The sequence below is a fragment of the Giraffa tippelskirchi genome, chromosome 2 (assembly GCF_054371585.1).
Source record: "Giraffa tippelskirchi isolate mGirTip1 chromosome 2, T2T-mGirTip1v1.2.pri, whole genome shotgun sequence".
Classification (NCBI taxonomy): Eukaryota; Metazoa; Chordata; class Mammalia; order Artiodactyla; family Giraffidae; genus Giraffa; species Giraffa tippelskirchi.
Genome location: NC_137276.1, coordinates 167,469,803 through 167,487,770, shown reverse-complemented (window position 1 = coordinate 167,487,770; position 17,968 = coordinate 167,469,803). Strand labels below are relative to the sequence as shown.

The 17,968-nt window shown below is 46.3% G+C and overlaps 1 protein-coding gene across 2 annotated transcripts in view; it reads left to right on the top strand.

The window, feature by feature from the left end:
- Nucleotides 1-13,737: 13,737 nt before the first annotated feature.
- The window catches only part of PDIA5 (protein disulfide isomerase family A member 5), a 92,579-nt gene continuing 88,348 nt past the window's right edge, over nt 13,738-17,968 (top strand). Inside the window, exon 1 of one of the 2 annotated variants that reach the window (XM_081538008.1) lies at nt 13,738-13,944. In XM_081538008.1, coding sequence (XP_081394134.1) covers nt 13,759-13,944 — 186 coding nt within the window. In that variant the 5' untranslated portion in view covers nt 13,738-13,758. The remainder of the gene's footprint in view (nt 13,945-17,968) is intronic. The other variant, XM_081538009.1, reaches the window with a different exon arrangement.

The window sequence follows — 17,968 nt, the reverse complement described above, 5'->3', positions numbered from 1 at the left end:
TCTGTTATGACATGAATTATATGGGCTTCCCTGGTAGCTCAGCTGGTAAAGAATCTGCCTCAATGCAGGAGATCCTGGTTCGATTCTTGGGTCAGGAAGATCCCTTGGAGAAGGGATAGACTACACACTCCAGTATTGTTGGGTTTCCCTGGTGACTCAGTTGGTAAAGAAACTGCCTGCAATGCAGAAGGCCTAGGTTTGATCCCTGGGTTGGGAAGATCCCCTGGAGGAGGGCATGGCAATGCACCCCAGTATTCTTGCCTGGAGAATCCCATGGACAGAGGAGCCTGGCAGGCTACAGTCTATGGGGGTTGCAAGAGTCAGACACGACTTCAGTGACTAAACCACCGTCATGTGTGTCCCTACTCCCCCACCTACAAATAATGTTGAAGTCCTAATCCCCAAGACCCGTGAATGTGACCTTATCTGAAAATAGAGTCTATGCAGATGATTAAGATGAGGTCGTTAGTATGGGCCCTAATCTAAAACACTGGTGTCCTTATAAGAAGAGGAAATCAAGACACAGAGATAGATACATACAAAGGAAAGATATGAAGACACAAGAGAACCTACATCCACAAATCAAGGAATGTCTAAGGTTACCGAAAGTGAGGAGGTAAGCCTGGAACAGATTCTCCATCCCAGCCCATGAAGGAACCACCCTGCCCACATCTTGGCTTCAGATTCTATACTCTGCTGCTGCTGCTAAGTCGCTTCAGTCGTGTCCGACTCTGTGCGACCCCATAGACGGCAGCCCACCAGGCTCCGCCGTCCCTGGGATTCTCCAGGCAAGAACACTGGAGTGGGCTGCCATTTCCTTCTCCAGTGCATGAAAGTGAAAAGTGAAAGTGAAGTTGCTCAGTCGTGTCCAACTCTTAGCGACCCCATGGACTGTAGCCCACCAGGCTCCTCCATCCATGGGATTGTCCAGGCAAGAGTACTGGAGTGGGGTGCCGTTGCCTTCTCCGTTCTATACTCTAGAGCTGACACAATTAATTTCCATCCTAAGCTACCCAGTCTGCACGACTTTGTCACAGCAACCCTAGAAAACTAACACACGCTCCTTTGGTTGAACTTCTCCTCCTGTCTCAAGAATATTGTTCAAGAAGAATGTGTCTCCTCTCGTCCTCCCTTGCTGTGGTTGTTGTCATCATCATCACCATCATTATCGTCATTGCTGACATGTGGTCTTACCATGTGGTAGGCATTATTCTAAGCACTCTGAATTTAATCTTAGTAGCAATCTATGTGATGTATCCTATTGTTATTCCTATTTTACAGACAAAGAAACTGAGGCACAGAGAGGTTAATTACCCAGAGTCACACAGCTAATAAGTAACAGAGCCAAGATTTAAACCCAGGAAGTCTTACTCCAAAGTCTATGCTTTCTCCTCTACCCTTATCTAGTGCCCCTCTCACCCAACCCATGAATGGAGTCATGCCCTAAGCTGGATCAAGTCCACTCTAAGAATTTTTCTTAAATTTGAATTTGTGGAAAAGAGCCAGTCTTCTCAGGTGGCAAAATTAAACAGGTGTCACTAGTGTCCTTTAACATGTGGATACTAGGTTAAAGTAGATCTACCTTAAGAAAGGGACGCTCACAGGCAGAGTTGGGAAATGGAGAGAGAAATGACATCCAGTCTCTGTAACCTCCTATCCCGGAGGCCTCGCACAAGCCCACCCTTCCCAAAGCTTGTTTATCAAAGCCTATAAATGACATTTTTGCTGCGGTTAGTTATGTTGGGTGTCCATCATTTGCAAGCAGATGATTTGTCACTAGCATACCTGCAAACTGGAAACTGGGACTGAAAGACTCCCTTCCCCTGGGGAGTGGTGTCAATAAGAAGAAACCCTGGTTCCTATGAGGCAGGCATCTTCAGCAAGTGACTGAGTACCAGAGAGAGCCTGGAGTCTGCAGGGGAAATGGAGGGGCAGATGCTAAAAAAGGCAGAGAGGGCATTGTCAGAAAACACCATGGAGTCCTGAGAGTTTTCTCGGTCTGAGGCTTGACTGCATTCCTGCCCATGAGTTCTGTGAGATCCCACCCGTAGCTGTGTCATCAAATCCCATTTTCAGTTTAAACTGGCGCATGTTGGTTCCACTAGGTTTTATGCAAAGAATCATAAATAATTCACATGCAGTTGGGACTTGATACTGTTGACTATAATAGAAAATTTCTAAGTGAAGTGATGGTAGGATAAGGACTGCTCCTTAGGAATATTGCCCTGGAGGCTGTATGTAGGAGAGATTACTTGGGGGAACATGGATGGGAAGCAGGGGGGATAATAAAGAGAGATGTTCCCGCAGAGGCCTATCTGAGAGGTGTGTAGAGCCTGAGTGACTGGAGAGGGATGTGGGGGATGCCGAGGCAAGGGATGTGGTTGAACTCAGCAACTGAGAACATGGGGCAGTAAAGGAGATGGACCTGTCAAGGAGGACTGGGGATTTGAGACTGGTTTCAAGAAGGGAGGAGGATACCACAAACGGAAGGAGGGCAGGCAGGAGAGAAGCTGAGTGGCTCTCACACATCAGCGCTGAGCCAAAGTACCAGTGACAGAGCTAATTAGAGTAACTAAACAGAAAGAAGCATGTCCTGGCATTCAGGAGAGGAGCTGGCTTGTAGAGCAGAGACTGCAAGGCGGCTGAAGGAGAGCACAGAGGAAGAAAAGGCAGTGGGCGCCTGACAGAAAGTGAGAGAATGAAAAATAGGGAGAGAGCACTCAAGAGGTATAGAGCAGACACGCAGCATGGGCAAAGCTGAGGAAACCGATGGTTTCCAGAAAGAAGGACAAGATCACAGGAAACCCGTAAGGGAGCCAGGAGTGGATAATGAGGGGAAAAGGCAGGTGGCAAGGCTTGCAGGAGAGGACAGGCTGGAAGCAATTTAGTGCCCCTGTGGTCTGCAGCTGCGTATGCCTTCTCATGGGGGTGGTGAGACTCATTTTGCAGCTAGGAAGATGTTTGGACAGCCTGCTTGAGTGAGGAAGTGAAAGCTCCCGGAAGTAACCTGGGTAGGCTGGTGACATGAGAAACCTGAGTCTGAACTACTCTGCTTGATAAAAGGAGAGGGTGAGAGCCTGGGGCTGTGGGTCAGGGTCAAGGAAGATGTGAATAAGTAGTACCAGTTGAGGCTCTTGATTGTAAACAACAGAAACTGGATAATTTATGTAGAAAAAGAAACCACTGGAAGACTTTTTGGTGGCTCACAGAATCCAGAAGTGTAATAGCTATTGATGCTCCATAACAAATTATCCCAAAAGTTAGAGGCTAAAAACCTTGCACATTTATTATCTCCTAGTTTCTGTGGGTCAGGCATTTGGGAGCAGTTCAGCTGGAAGGTTCAGGCTTGTTAGTCAAGACATCAGGTGGGGCTTCCATCATCTGAAGTTTGACTGGGGCTGGGGAAGCTGCCTCCAGGATGGCTCCCTTGTTTGGATGTTGGCAGGAAAGCTCAGTACTTCATTAGTTATTGATAGGAGGCTCTTATCCCCTGTACTGATATATGGGTTTTTTCCATGAGACTGTCTGAATGTCCTTATGGCACTGGAGCTGGCCTCCCCCAGAATGAGGGATCCAAGGAAGAGTGTAAGGAGGAATTTGCAGTGCCTTTCATGACCTAGTCTTGCAAGTCATACACTGTCACTCCCACCATATTCTATTCATGAGAAGAGAGTCACTAAGTCTAGCCCATCCTCAGGAGCAGGGGGAAGTGAGCCCCAGCTCTTGGAGAGAGGAGTATCAAAACTTTGTGGATGTGTTTTTAAACAATAACCATTATAGGACAGTTAGAGGATTAGACTTGAAAAACAGGCTGGAAACCAGATACTCAGCCAAGGTTACACCAAGGAACAACTGGTTAAGGGTGTGTGACCTGCTGTCCAAGCATGGGTCCTCCTCTTGTAAACATTCCCTCCGTTTATGTGGTGTTTGCTCCAGAGACATAGTCACTCTGGCCTAAGCAGCTGACTGGCTGATTTGGATCACGTGCCCATATCCTGCCTGCAACATGGCCTTTGGGATTTCTCTAATATGAGGCAGAATCTTGACTTCCACCAAGACCTACATAGTTGCAGATCTTCCAAACACACCACCCCAGAAGACAATGCCCATCACAGAAGGACTCCTGTCTGATTCTCTAGTGGGTATCCAATAATTCAATTCTGACACTGACTCTCGGATTTAACATGAACCCCGTAGGTTAAGGGCTCAGTCCTGTAAGATTACCCCCACTTCAGATCCCAGCTAGAAATGGAGTCCCTGGGAGACCCACACTTCTATCTGGCTGACTACATATTTGGGGGTTCCCACAATCACCCTTAGGCTTGATAATACACTAGAATGACTCACAGGATGCAGGAAACACTGTACTTATGTTTACTAGCTTATTATAAAGGATTCCACTCTGTTACAGCCTAATGGGCAAAGTATTTGCGAGCGCACAGAGCTTCTATGCTCTTCTCCATGTGCATCATCCTCGCAGCACATCAGTGTGTTTACCAACTTGGAAATCTTATTGTTCAAAAGTTTTTATATCTCAGTCTCCAGCTCACTACCTCTCCCTGGAGGTTTGGGTTAGGGGCTGTAATGTCCCACTCTGTAATTAGGTGTTTGGTCTTTCTACTGATGAAAGTGAAAGTGTTAGTTGCTCAGTCATGTCCAACTCTTTGCGACCCCATGGACTGTAGCCTGCCAGGCTCCTCTGTCCATGGGATTCTCAAGGCAATAATACTGGAGTGGATTGCCATTCCCTTCTCCAGGGGATCTTCCCGACACAGGGATTGAACCCAGGTCTCCTGCATTGCAGGCAGATTCTTTACCATCTGAGCTATCAGAGAAGCCCTTTTCTACTGATGTGTGAGTGTGCTAAGTCGTTTAAGTCGTGTCTGACTCTTTGCGACCCCATGGACTGTAGCCTGCCAGGCTCCTCTGTCCATGGGATTTTTCTAGGCAATAATACTGGAGTGGGTTGCCATGCCCTTCTCCAGGGGATTTTCCTGGCCCAGGGATTGAACCCATGTCTCTTATGTCTCCTATATTGACAGGCGAGTTCTTTACCACTAGTGACACCTGGGAAGCCCTTTTACTGATGGGTTCTGTCCTATTCAGAAGCTTTCTAGGGGCCCCATCCTCAGTCACTCATTAGCATAAACTCTTGTGGGGTCCACAGCCATCCATAAGAGGCTCTTATGGATGACAAAAGGCACTTCTGTCACCACTCAGGAAATTCCAAGAGTTTCAGGAGCTCTGTGCCAGAAACCCAAGACAGGTGATGCACAGTGTGGGTGTGGACAGGGGGTCTGAGAAGCCTTAGCCAGCAAGGAGTTCCTTGGGATGGAGTGTGCAGTGGGCTTTTATTATATATTCCATTAGGTCATTTGCCATTTGTGATATTGCCTAGTAGTTGCATGATAATGTAACTCTCCTTCGTAATCGATAAATCCTTCAATAAAACTCTGCTGTATCCTTGTGCTTGTGCTTGCCTTGGAGAATCGAAGGCAAGGGTGGCTGCATCATGTTTGTGTCAGCACTGGGTGGAGAGAAACCAAAGTGAAGTTCACATGCTTCAGTTCAGTTCAGTTCAGTCGCTCAGTCGAGGGACTCTCCAGAGGTGTTTGGTGGAGGAAGGTGTTGGGTTTCTCATCACATGTGGGCAAGGTGTTGGGTCGTAAGTGTGACTATCAACAGAAGAGTGAATCCACTAGGTAGAGGATGTGAGGACATCCTGGCTTTTGACACTTGGCTTTAGATACAAACTTGGTCTTTAGTAAAGTGAACACTGTTGTTAAGGGAGAAAACAGATCATCTAAGGTCAACTCTGGATTTAGTTTTAGCAAGTCAATTTTTTTTTTAGTGAGCTCAAGCCCGGGGCCCTGTAGTTGAAGCCAGTTAGAGAACTAAGTCCTCAGGAAAAAAAGGTGAAAAACATACAGAGACATCAGGGACATGGTCTAGGAGACCTGACCAGTACAAAGAAGTACAAAGCACAACATCAGGCTGCTGTGGTCTCACACTGGGGTTCAGGCCAGGGGGACATGGCTGGGTAGAATGCTAGGGGCTTAGAGGGAACTCAGTCACACAGGGAAGACGACTGTTCTAAGTGAAGGCCCAGGGGTCAGCTTGGGGGGACCTCAGGTTTAAACGTCCTGCTAGCTGGAGCCAGGACAGGCAGGAGGAAGGGGTGGGGTGGGGGTGAGACAGTGGGAATAACTGAGGATCAATGCCAGAGAGGACAAGCAGGAAGTACTCTTACTAACTTGAGGACTGGCCTTTTAACATGATACTTTTTTAAACGAAATGTCAGAGGGAGGCCCTGCAATGAGCCTACGTTCAATCAATTTCAATAATGAGTTACTAATTATTATGCAATAGCCAAGCACACTCTTTCCAGGCCTGCCACAGAAACAAGGGTCAGACCCCTAAGCTGTCCCTTCTATACCCCTGTTCAGAAGGACAGACTCTAACCCAGATCTCTGAGGTTCTTTTTTGGTGTTCTCCACATCCTTGATGACCCTTGTTATTTGAGAGCTTGCTTGTATGTATTAGCCATTCTAATGGGTGTGAGATGGTAGCTCATTATGGTTTTAGTTTGCATTTCCCTATGTGGAAAATTCTTCAAGAGATGGGAATACCAGACCATCTGACCTGCCTCTTGAGAAACCTGTATGCAGGTCAGGAAGCAACAGTTAGAACTGGACATGGAACAACAGACTGATTCCAAATAGGAAAAGAAGTACGTCAAGGCTGTATATTGTCACCCTGCTTATTTAACTTATATGCAGAGTACATCATGAGAAACACTGGGCTAGAAGAAACACAAGCTGGAATGAAGATTGCCAGGAGAAATATCAATAACCTCAGATATGCAGATGACACCACCCTTATGGCAGAAAGTGAAGAAGAACTAAAGATCCTCTTGATGAAAGTGAAAGAGGAGAGTGAGAAAGTTGGCTTAAAGTTCAACATTCAGAAAACTAAGATCATGGCATCTGGTCCCATCACTTCATGGGAAATAGATGGGGAAACAGTGCAAACAGTGTCAGACTTTATTTTGGGGGGCTCCAAAATCACTGCTGATGGTGATTGCAGCCATGAAATTAAAAGACGCTTACTCCTTGGAAGGAAGGTTATGACCAACCTAGATAGCATATTTAAAAGCAGAGACATTACTTTGCCAACAAAAGTCCATCTAGTCAAGGCTATGGTTTTTCCAGTGGTCATGTATGGATGTGAGAGTTGGATGGTGAAGAAAGCTGAGCGCTTAAGAATTGCTGCTTTTGAACTGTGGTGTTGGAGAAGACTCTTGAGAGTCCCTTGGATTGCAAGAAGATCCAACCAGTCCATCCTAAAGGAGATCAGTCCTGGATGTTCATTGGAAGGACTGATGTTGAAGCTGAAACTCCAATACTTTGGCCACCTCATGCGAAGAGTTAACTCATTGGAAAAGACCCTAATGCTGGGAAGGATTGGGGGCAGGAGGAGAAGGGGACGACAGAGAATGAGATGGTTGGATGGCATCACCAACTCAACGGACATGGGTTTGGGTAGACTCTGGGAGTTAGTGATGGACAGGGAGGCCTGGCATGCTGTGATTCATGGGGTCCAAAGAGTCGGACACTACTGAGCGACTGAACTGAACTGAACTGATTGATTGGTAATGTTGAGCATCTTTTCACATGCTTGTTGGCCATTTGTATAGCTTCTTTGGAGAACTACTGAAGCTCTTTGCCCATTCTTAAATCAGGTTGGTTTTTGTTGTTACTGTTGAGGTGAAGGAGTTCTTAATACATTCTGGATATTTACCCCTGTCAAAAAAAAATCCAGACAGCTTTACTTGATATGAATATTTTATTGAGCGAGAAATAAACTGTTAAAGAACAGAGAGACCTCAGAAGCTTGTTTTCACCAGCTGCAGCTCACTTTCTGAAGCATGAATGAGGAATACCTTGTTTTTGGTTGTGACTGGTTCTTAGAAATTCACGTTTCTTTTCATTGCATAAGCTTGCTTATTTGTAGCTAATTGGCTAGGAAGCCACAAGATCACACTGATATGAAGAAAGCTTAAGCTTTGTTTAAGGTCAGAGTTAGTTTTTTGGGAAAATCAGGACACTTACATGTGACTATGAGCATTAGGTCTCTGGTTATATTCAAACTGTGGCCTCTGTTTTGGTTTACTTTAGTGTCTTTTATTTGATATATGATTTGCAAATATTTTCTCCCATTTTGTGGGTTGCCTTTTCACTCTGTTAATTGTGACCTTTGATACATGGAAGTTTTTAATTTTGATGTAGTCCAATTTACCTATTTTTACTTTTGTTGTCTGTGCTTTTGGTTTCATATCCAAGAAATCATTGTTAAATCCAAAGTCATGAAGCTTTCCACCTATGTTTTCTTCTAAAGCATTTTATAGTTTTGGCTCTTATATTCAGGTCTGTGACCCATTTGAGTTAATTCTTGTGTATGATTCAAGGTAAGGGTCCAACTTCAATCTTTTGTGTGTAGATATCCAGTTTTCTCAACACCATTTGTTGAAAAGACTATCCTCCACTTTAAACCATTTTAAAGTCTACAATTCAATGCTATTAAGTGCATTCATATTATAGGGCAACCATTATCCATCTCCAAAACCTTTTCATCAGTCCACTGAAATTTTGGGCTTCCCTGGTGGCTCAGGGGTAAAGAAATCTGCCTGCCCATGCTGGAGACATGGGTTTGATCCCTGGGTCAGGAAGATACTCTGGAGAAGGAAAAAGCAACCCATTCCAATATTTTTGCCTGAGAAATCTCATGGACATAGGAGCCTGATGGGCTGCAGTCCATGAGGTTGCAAAGAGTCAGACTTGACTTAGAGATTGAGCACAGCATGGAAATTCAGTAACTATTCAACACTAACTCCTAGGACCCCTCTCCTCTCATCTCCTGGAAGCTACTGTTCTACTTTCTGTCTCTATAAATTCATCACAGTCCATGTTCTTAAGGACCTCACTCCACATGGGAAGTTGTGGGAGCACAGAGAAGGGACACTTAGGCCCAGACTGCTGGGCGTGTTGATGGGAGAATGATGAGTGTCAGAAGAAGCTCTTGGAGGAGGGATTACCCAAGCTGGGTGGGTATCAGCCAAAATGGGGGGTTGCAGGTGGAGTGACATCCCTCGATGAGCAGAGGCAAATGCTTGTGAGCAGCATGGGGTGTTCTGCTGGGACTAGCTTCTCACCCAGGTGTAGGGATTACTAATGATCTCCCAGCTATCTCGTCTTTAGACTTTCCCCCTCCTTCCACTATCCCTATGCAGTGCTGACTTCTTTTTCCCTCCATCTCATTTCTCCTCTTTTTTTTTTTTTTTAACCTGTGAACTTCTTATTCAAATATAACTTAAGGATAGCATAACCTATGCAAGTGTGTGATGAATTTTTACAAAGTGAACATACCCAGGTACCCTGTACTCAGATGGAGTAACAGAACCCCAGAACCACAGGAGACCCCTTCCTGTGTACCCACATCCTTCCGCCAAAGGTAACCACATTTCTGACTTAAAACAGAACTTTTGCCTTTCTTGTAGCTCATATAAGTAGAATTATACAAAAGAATATACTATTTTGTGTCTGGCTTCTTTGACTCAGCATTCCTTCTATTTTGTTCTGGCCAATTCTCATCCATGCTTAAATGCCAGAAAATGGTCTTTGTGCTAGACTTCATCTCAGCCCAGATGATGGAGAGGAACTGGCTACACAAATATCAGGTGGCGGCACAATTCACAATAAACCTCAGGAAGAGAAGTTTCTCTGGCTGGCCCTGTGGGGCTTCTGCTGGAGAATGGATGATTTCCATTGAGGGCTGTAATAGAGGAGGGACAGCACTTGCCCTGTGCTATTCTCCTAATATTTCAAGGAGAGTGAAGCTTAGAATTGTTAAACATTCCCAGAAGGGACATAAATCTCATTTTAGCTTGTTTCAATTGCAGGATGAAATGGCTTGTTTTCTTGGCAATTTTTATTTTTCCCTCTCAGTCCCCTGCCCTCTGGTTCTCCGGCTCACAGGCGCATGGCTTCCTTCCTTCCTTCCTTCCTCTCCTGGACTCTTTCCCTTTTGGCAATCACAACTCTGCAGAGTTCAGCCCTCCTCTGGACCCAGGAGCTTTTAGCTAGTCTTGGACTCAGGAGATACAAGGGATTCTGAAGATTAGCTGATTCATTCTATCCTTCTCTTTTTGAACTTTTAAAAAATCAAGATATGATTTACATATAACAAAGTGTACAAGGGCTTCCCTGGTAACTCAGCTACCAAAGAATCTGCCTATAATGCAGGAGACACAAGTTAGATTCCTGGGTCAGGAAGTTTCTCTGGTGAAGGGCTGGGCTACCCACTCCAATATTCTTGGGCTTGCTTGGTGTCTCAGATGGTAAAGAATCTGCCTGCAGTGTGGGAGACTTGGGTTCGATCCCTAGGTTGGGAAGATCCCTTAGAGGAGGGCATGGCAACACACTCCAGTATTCTTGCCTGGAGAATCCCCATGGACAGAGGAGCCTGGTGGGCTACAGTCCACAGGGTCGAAAAGAGTCAGACACGACTATGCAACTAAGCACAGCACAAAGTATACAAATCTTAGCATATAGCTCAATTAATAAATTAGTCTTTACATATGTAGACTGTCACATAACAGTCATTTAATCAAAATATAGAACATTCCTAGCACCCAGAGGTTAGCTCATAATTTTTCCCAGTTGGTCTCTCCTTCTGCCCTCCCTCCTCCCACCATGGGAACCCTTAGTTTTCTTCTATCACCAGAGATTATGCTTGCTTGTTCTTGAATTTCAGATAAATGGAATCATACAGTATGTGCTTTTGCATGCCTGGCTACTTTTGCTCAAAATCAGGGTTTGGAGATTCATCTATGTTGCTGTGGATATCTGTACTTTGTTCTTCTGTTGTTGTTGCTGTTGCCAAACAGAGTATCATTTACTTATCTCCTTTTCTTTTCAAGGACATTTGGATAGTTTTCAGTTTGCCTCTATATTAGTTTGTTAAGGTTACTATAACAAAGTACCACAGACAGAGTGGTTTAGACGACAGAAATTTAGTTTCTCACAATTCTGGAGGCTAGAAGTCCAAGGTCAAACTATCAACAGGGTTGGTTTCACCTGAGGACCTCTCTCCTTGGCTTGTAGCTGGCCACCTTCCCTTTGTGTCTTCACACAGTCTTTCCTTTCCTTTGTCTTTTTATAAGGACACCAGTCATATTGGATTAGGGCTCACCCCAATGACTTCATTCAACTTAACTACTTCTTAAGGCCTCATCTCCAAATACAGTCACATTCTAAGGTACTGGGAATAGGACTTCAATATATGAACTTTGCCGGGGGGAGGGGGGCGGAGCAGTGGTGGAGAAAGAATAAAATTCAGTCCCCAGCAAGCTTCTATGAATAAAGCTGCTATGAACATTTTGGTATGCATTTTGTACATGTACCATTGTCCAAAGTGGTCAGAACAATTTACGCTCCCATCATCATTTGGAAGTACAGTTGCTCTGCATCCTCACCAGGTGCTTCATTTTACAGATGAGAAACAGAGACCCACAGAGAGAAGCTGGAAGGCCCACTTTCCATATGTAAATCATGAGCTTGAACATGCAGAGCATGCAGACAAAGCCCTGTCTCAACCTGCTTTGGGAATTTCTGAAATTCTCCAACACATTACTTCATTCAATCATTCAGTTACTAATCAAAAAGAACTCCAAAAACCACCTGAGGCTCAAGTCCTATGCTAGACTCTGAAGTTAAATGGTTAACAAGAGAGATGTGAAACTTATATTCCACTTGTAGCAACAGAAAATGAACATACCAGCCAAAGAAGTAATTGCAGAATGTGGTAAGTGCTAGCAAAGAAACAATGGAAGCTGAGTTAGAGAATAAGGGGGTTGGGGTGGAGAGGGTAAAATCTCCTTTAAATGGGTTGCTCCAAGGTCCTTTCTCTTACACAGAGGCGAGCCCTGAAGGGATGAGATGGTGGCAGTCTGATCAAGGGCCAGGGAAAGTGTTAAGGCAGGGAGAATATAGGAAAAGTACTAGCCTTGAAGTAGGAACAGCTCTGATGGCCGGGAATGGGCAGGAAATAATGGTTTGTGTAACTGGAGCCAAGTAGACAACATAGAGGAGAGAGAGTAGGTGAAGTCTAGAGGTCAGGCCCAGACCATTCATGGCTCACAGCTCACGCGGAAGTCTTTGGATTTCATTTTACGGGCAATGGGAAACCATTGGAGGGTTTCAAGGAAATGGTAAACAAAATCCAACTGACATTAACAACTGTATTGTAGGGGGTATAGGGAGGAAGGAGCAGGCAAATGGAAGGAGTAGTCTTACCCTTGCATGGGGTGAGACATGTCAGTAACTTAGACTTGGGAGGTGGCAGAAGAGAGAGAGAGAGAGAGATACTGGGTTGGCCAAGAAGTTTGGATTGTTTCCGTAACGTCTTATAGAAAACCTGAACAGACTTTTTGGCCAATCCAATATTTTGGTGGTAGAACTGACATGACGTGGTGATGGGTTGAATGGGCCTGTTGAGAAGTGAGGATGGATCAAGGATGACTTCTAGGCATTGAGCTTGGGACCTCCAGACAGTATGAAAAGCTCTTTCAGCTATAAACTATCAATCCCAGACTGTACATCCTTGTCCACCTCAAGCCTCAGAATGTAGTAGGTGTTTAATAAACATTCTTGAATGAATAACTGATTCCATGCATGAATGTTTTAACATATGAATGGGTTCAATAAAGGTTTTTTTTATTGAGATAAAATTCACAAAACATAAAAATAACCATTTTAAAGTGTATAGTTCAGTGACATTTAGTACATTCACAGGGTTGTGCAACCATCACTTATGTCTTGCTTCAAAACATCTTCATCACTCCCAAAGGAGATTCTGCACCCAGTGAACAGTCACTTGCCAATCCCTCCTCCTCTCAGCCCCAGGAAACCACTAATCTACTTTCTGTGGCTCTGAATTTGCCTGTTTCTGGATGGTTCATAAGAATAGTCATACAATATGCATACTTTTTGTGTGTCGTTTCTTTCTTAGCATAATATATTCGAGCTTCATCCACATTGTAGCATGTATCAGTAGTTCATTACTTTTAGTGATGGAATAATATCCCGCTGTATGAATATATCCCATTTTGTTTATCCATTTATCTCTCAGTGGACACCTGGGTTGTTTCCACCTCTTGGTTATTGTGAATAACGCTGCTGTGAACATTTGTGTGACAGTAGTTGTTTGGATGCTGGTTTTCAAGTCTTTAGGGTACATGCCCAGGAATGTGGTTATTGGGTTACATGGTAATCTGTGTTCAACTTTCTGAGGAAATGTCAAATTGTTTTCCAACAGGTCGATAAAAGTTTTCTGAATGGAAAAAAAGGAACAGTAGGTGGGAGGCAGGGATAAGGGCTTTTACGCCCTCCACAAGCAGCACTGGACTGTGCCATTTGCAGGCTGTGATCTGGGTCAAATTACTTAAGTTCTCTGGGCCACTTCTTCATCCTCAAAGTGGGGAAAAGAAAACTTTCCTCTGTGAGCCAAAGGACATGTTTTTTTCTAAAGTTCTAGGCACAGAGTAAGCCCCCCAAATTAACTGCCTTCCCTTACTCTGACCTTGACCATATTGCACTAGGCTCTTGATTCTACCTGGCCAGTGGGCCAAGTTCAGCCGTGCTGCAAACTACAACTCCCAGCACGCACTTCTCCCGGGCCGGCTCTCCCAGCGAGGTGCGCATGCTTTGGCAGACGTGGCACCGGGAACTCGGAGGCGGGGAGCAATTGGGAAGTGGCGGCGGCGGTTGCACCCGGCGAAGCTGCGGTCGCGGGAGCCTGAGTGGGGACCGGAGCCGGCTGGGGGCAGCGGCAGCAGGGATGGCGCGGGTCGTGCCGGCGTGGCTGCTCCTGCTGCTGGCGGTCTGGGTGAGGCTGTGGCGCTGGGGTTCGGGCCGGGACGGCACGTGCGCCCGGCGTGCAGGTCCAAGCTCCCTGCTCCCGGCGCTCCCGGGACTTGCGGGGAGATGGTGACTCCGGGCGCTTGGGTGGGGGCATGCGTGCTGGACGGGCGGGGACCCGGCGGCTCTGCGGGAGGCGGCGGGGCGGTCGCCGTGCCCTCCCTGCGGAGTGCTCCGGCGCTGAAAGGTCGAAAGGAGCCCGGGGTGAGGGAGCCCGGGGGCGCTGGGCGATCGCTGGCTGGGGGCTTGCGCGGTGGACACGACTTTACGGGGGTGCAGGTCAGGGGGCGGCCACGGGCTAGGGCGGAAAGCCGGCGGCTTGCGGGGGCGCGGCTCCCCAGACTCGGGGCCCTGCACCTGTGTGAGTTTGGGGTAGGAAGGGGATGCTTGGCACCTGCACTGCCGGAAACCTTGTTTTAGAGCCACCTAGTTCTTAGTTTTGGCCCTGAGCAGCCGGGAAACTGCCGGCCACCACGTGGACTGTCCTCCCGAGCAGCCCCCGGCCAGACTTGGCTGGGCCGGGTGGGGTCGCCGGGGCGGGGAGTTCTGCTCCTTTACCCCACTGAGGCTGGCTGGAACCTCAGCCGCTTTCTGGTTTGTGATGCGGCCTATCATTTAATGTAGGTGACTTAGTCTCCTCATCCGTGAAATGGGGACGCTTTAGATACTACCCCACCCCCCACCTCTGGCAAGGTTGCCAGGATGATCGGATGACAAATTGGAGGAGGAAGCTCGGTAAATTTCGAAACCCTACAAGAGGGGAGGAGGGACGGGCCAGGGTTATGGGAGTGTGGGCTCTCCGGAGCAATTTGCTACACTTGGGGTTGGGAGTGGAGAGTGTACCTCAGGGCTTTGCTGAGAGAGATCGGAATGGGTGTGTCCACAGCACCCAGGGCCTGGGGTTTGGCCTTGGTGTTCCTGTGGGTGTGTGATACAGGCTCCTTCCATACCTCTCCTGTAGTTTCTGGTCTCCCTTAATCTAGGACAGTTTTGGCTCCTTCTTTGCCTGAAGTTCCTGAAGAGAGAACTCCTGCTGCTGGCTCTCTTTCCAACCTGGATTTTCCAGTTTTTTTTCTTTTGGGTGTGGCAAGGATGCTGGACAACGTGGGATGAGAAAAAATGGAGTGTGGATTGAGTTGTTTTAAACACATCCATCTCTCAATACTGTGCCCTTCTGGGATCACCAGGGAGGAGTGGCCCAGTAGTTTCTGGTTGTCTGAAAGTGGGTAGAAAAGGAAGCTCCCTGCCCCTCTAGATCTGTTTCTCCCTCTTAGAAAAGGGGCTGGAGTGGGGCAGTGTCACTTCCCCAGGTTTGTTTGATGCTCTGTTTGCATTCTGTTCCCTCAGCCAGTTGGTCTGGGCGGTCTCTGGGCCAGGCAGGGCTGCTGGGCTGTGCAGAGGGGGCCATCTCCAGTGCCACCCCGGAAAGGTGTTTGAACTCAGTCTGTTTTAGGAGGTCTACTTTCTTCTTCCCCTTCTTTTTCCCTACTGTGAAAATGAAAGACTTGGGACTCTGGCCAGAAAGAAGTTTCATTCAGCAAACATTCATTTATTGGCTGGCACTGGGTTGGATTTGGGATGGAGGGCAAAACACACCTTGTTCCTGCCCTCTTGTGTTGCCCTGAGTTGGGCAGGGAAGTCAGTCCTGTGGGCAAATAAAGACAGAAGAGTGAGTACTCATACTCGAAGTTCTGGGAGCACCAGTGAAGGAGAGCTGTACATTAATTTAGGGGGAAGGTCAGCCATGACTTTCCTGAGGGGAGAGTTGAGCTGTCAGGAGTGAGCGTGGAAGTCATCTAGGCAGTTGAGATCTGCTGATGCCCTCCGCTGGGAGGTGTGGAGAGTGGGTAGGTTTGCTGAGAGCACTAGAACCTGGGAGTCATCACCAAGGAATTGGCATTTTCTCCTTTCTGCAAGCCCCAGATTGGCTTAGCAGGTGTGAGACTGAGGTGTAGAGTCAGTGACGAGTGGTGAGTGGACACCAGGGTGCCGTGCTATGCTAAGTTGCTTCAGTCGTGTCCAAGTCTTTGCTACCCTATGGACTGTAGCCTGCCAGGCTCCTCTGTCCATGGCATTCTCCAGGCAAGAATACTAGAGCGGGTTGCCATGCCCTCCTCCAGGGGATCTTCCCAACCCAGGGATCGAACCCATGTCTCCTGCGACTCCTGCATTGTAGGCAGATTCTTTACCACTGGGCCACTGAGGAAGCCCGGACACCAGGATGGGCCTCTGTAAATATAAACTGTGTTCATATGATAAGGGTTCCCCAGCTCCTGGGAGTTGATTGGATTTCTTTGTTCACTCAGTATTTACTGAGAGCTGATATGTGCAGGGCACTGGGCTATGACCCAAGAGACACAAAGAAGTGTGAAGGGGTCTACAGAGATTCATGGACAGGGGTGTACACAAATCACATTTTTTACAGTAGCTAAAATATGGAAGTGGCTTACATACTTAACAATAGCAACATGTTTAAATGACTTGTAGCCCTACCCATACCATGGAAAGTGATGTTTATAAAAGATGTATGTATTTGGTAGAATGCTGGATTTATTTTCAAAATATTTTATAATGCTTATGAGGACTATATAAGGACATGCAAAAGTACTTGTATATGATAATTAGGGGAAAAGCAGGATACAAAACGGAATCCCAGGGTGGCTGAAGATAGCTACAGAAGTGAGGGATTAGCTGAACATTCAAATGTCAACGGTGATTGCTCTGGAAGGTGGAGTTGTGGGTGACTTTTGCTTACTTCTTTGTTTATGCTTTTTTTTATATTTCCCAAGTTTTCTATATGAATGTGCATTAGCTTTTAATCAGAAGTTAGTAAAGGAACTTTAAAAAAAAATGTTTCTTTGGGGACTCCCAGCCTTCCAGCACTCTGAGGTGGAAAGAGCTGCAGTCAACACTTGGACAAGTTAGTCCCAGCCCTTCCAGGCTGGGTGTCTCTGCCTGGGGCCAGCAGCTGGGGAGACCAGGCTGCCCTGTCCCCCACCCCTGCGGCTGCTTGGCCCTTCATGCTGTCCCACTTGGCTCCTCTCTGCAGTCAGCCCTTCCTCAGGCCATCCATGCTGTCTGTCCTATAGTCTCAATCCAGAGCTTGGGAGGATGCGACCTCATCCTGCACAAGGGTTTCAGCATCAGGCCAAGGCCCGGAACTGGGCTGTGATGATATTTTCGCAGGTTCATAGACAAATGGAAAAAATAACAATGGTGAATTTTTTCTTTTTTTTTTTTTTTCATGATTCCAAGTATTTCCAGTTTAAGAACTTAATTTCTCTGCCATGGTATCCATATTGAGAGAGTGCTGTGGGAGTGGCTTAGAGTGTCCTTTTGGGAAAAAAGATGAAAGCAGTGATACTGTATTGTGATGTTTTAAAAAAGGCTTCGATTGATAAAAATCTAAACTCATGTATGTTATATACATAATATATTTTAAACATATTTAAAATATATTTTTTTAATTATTTAAATTATATTTTAAAATATATCCTGCTACTCTGTGAGCTTCAGAAGTCTGAGAACTATTGACCTAACTCAAAATTCTCTGATTTTATAAGAGAAAAATGAGGCTTTGAGGGAGAAGGAACTCACCCACGTGAGGCCACCTAGTTTGTAAAGACAAGGCGGGTATGAGAGCCAGGCTCCTGAATTACAGATGGGCATTCTTCCCACTCCATCTATGACATCCAACTCGCACCTGCTTCCTTCCACCCATGCCACTGCCCAGGCCTCTGCCCCTGAGGGTGGCATGAAGCTCAGAACCTGGTGGGACAGAGGGTGGGGGTGCAGGGAGCAGCAGATGTTTGCCTAGTCTCTCCTGCAGAGCTTTTAATGTATACGCATTTAGGTTCTATAACCATTATATATTTAATAGGCTCTTGTGGGCTGGCCTGGGGGCCTAATTGCCAATTATAATGTTGCTTGGAACCTGGAGTGCACTTTTCCCACAGAAATAAGCACTTTACAGAGGAAGTGTTAAAACATAA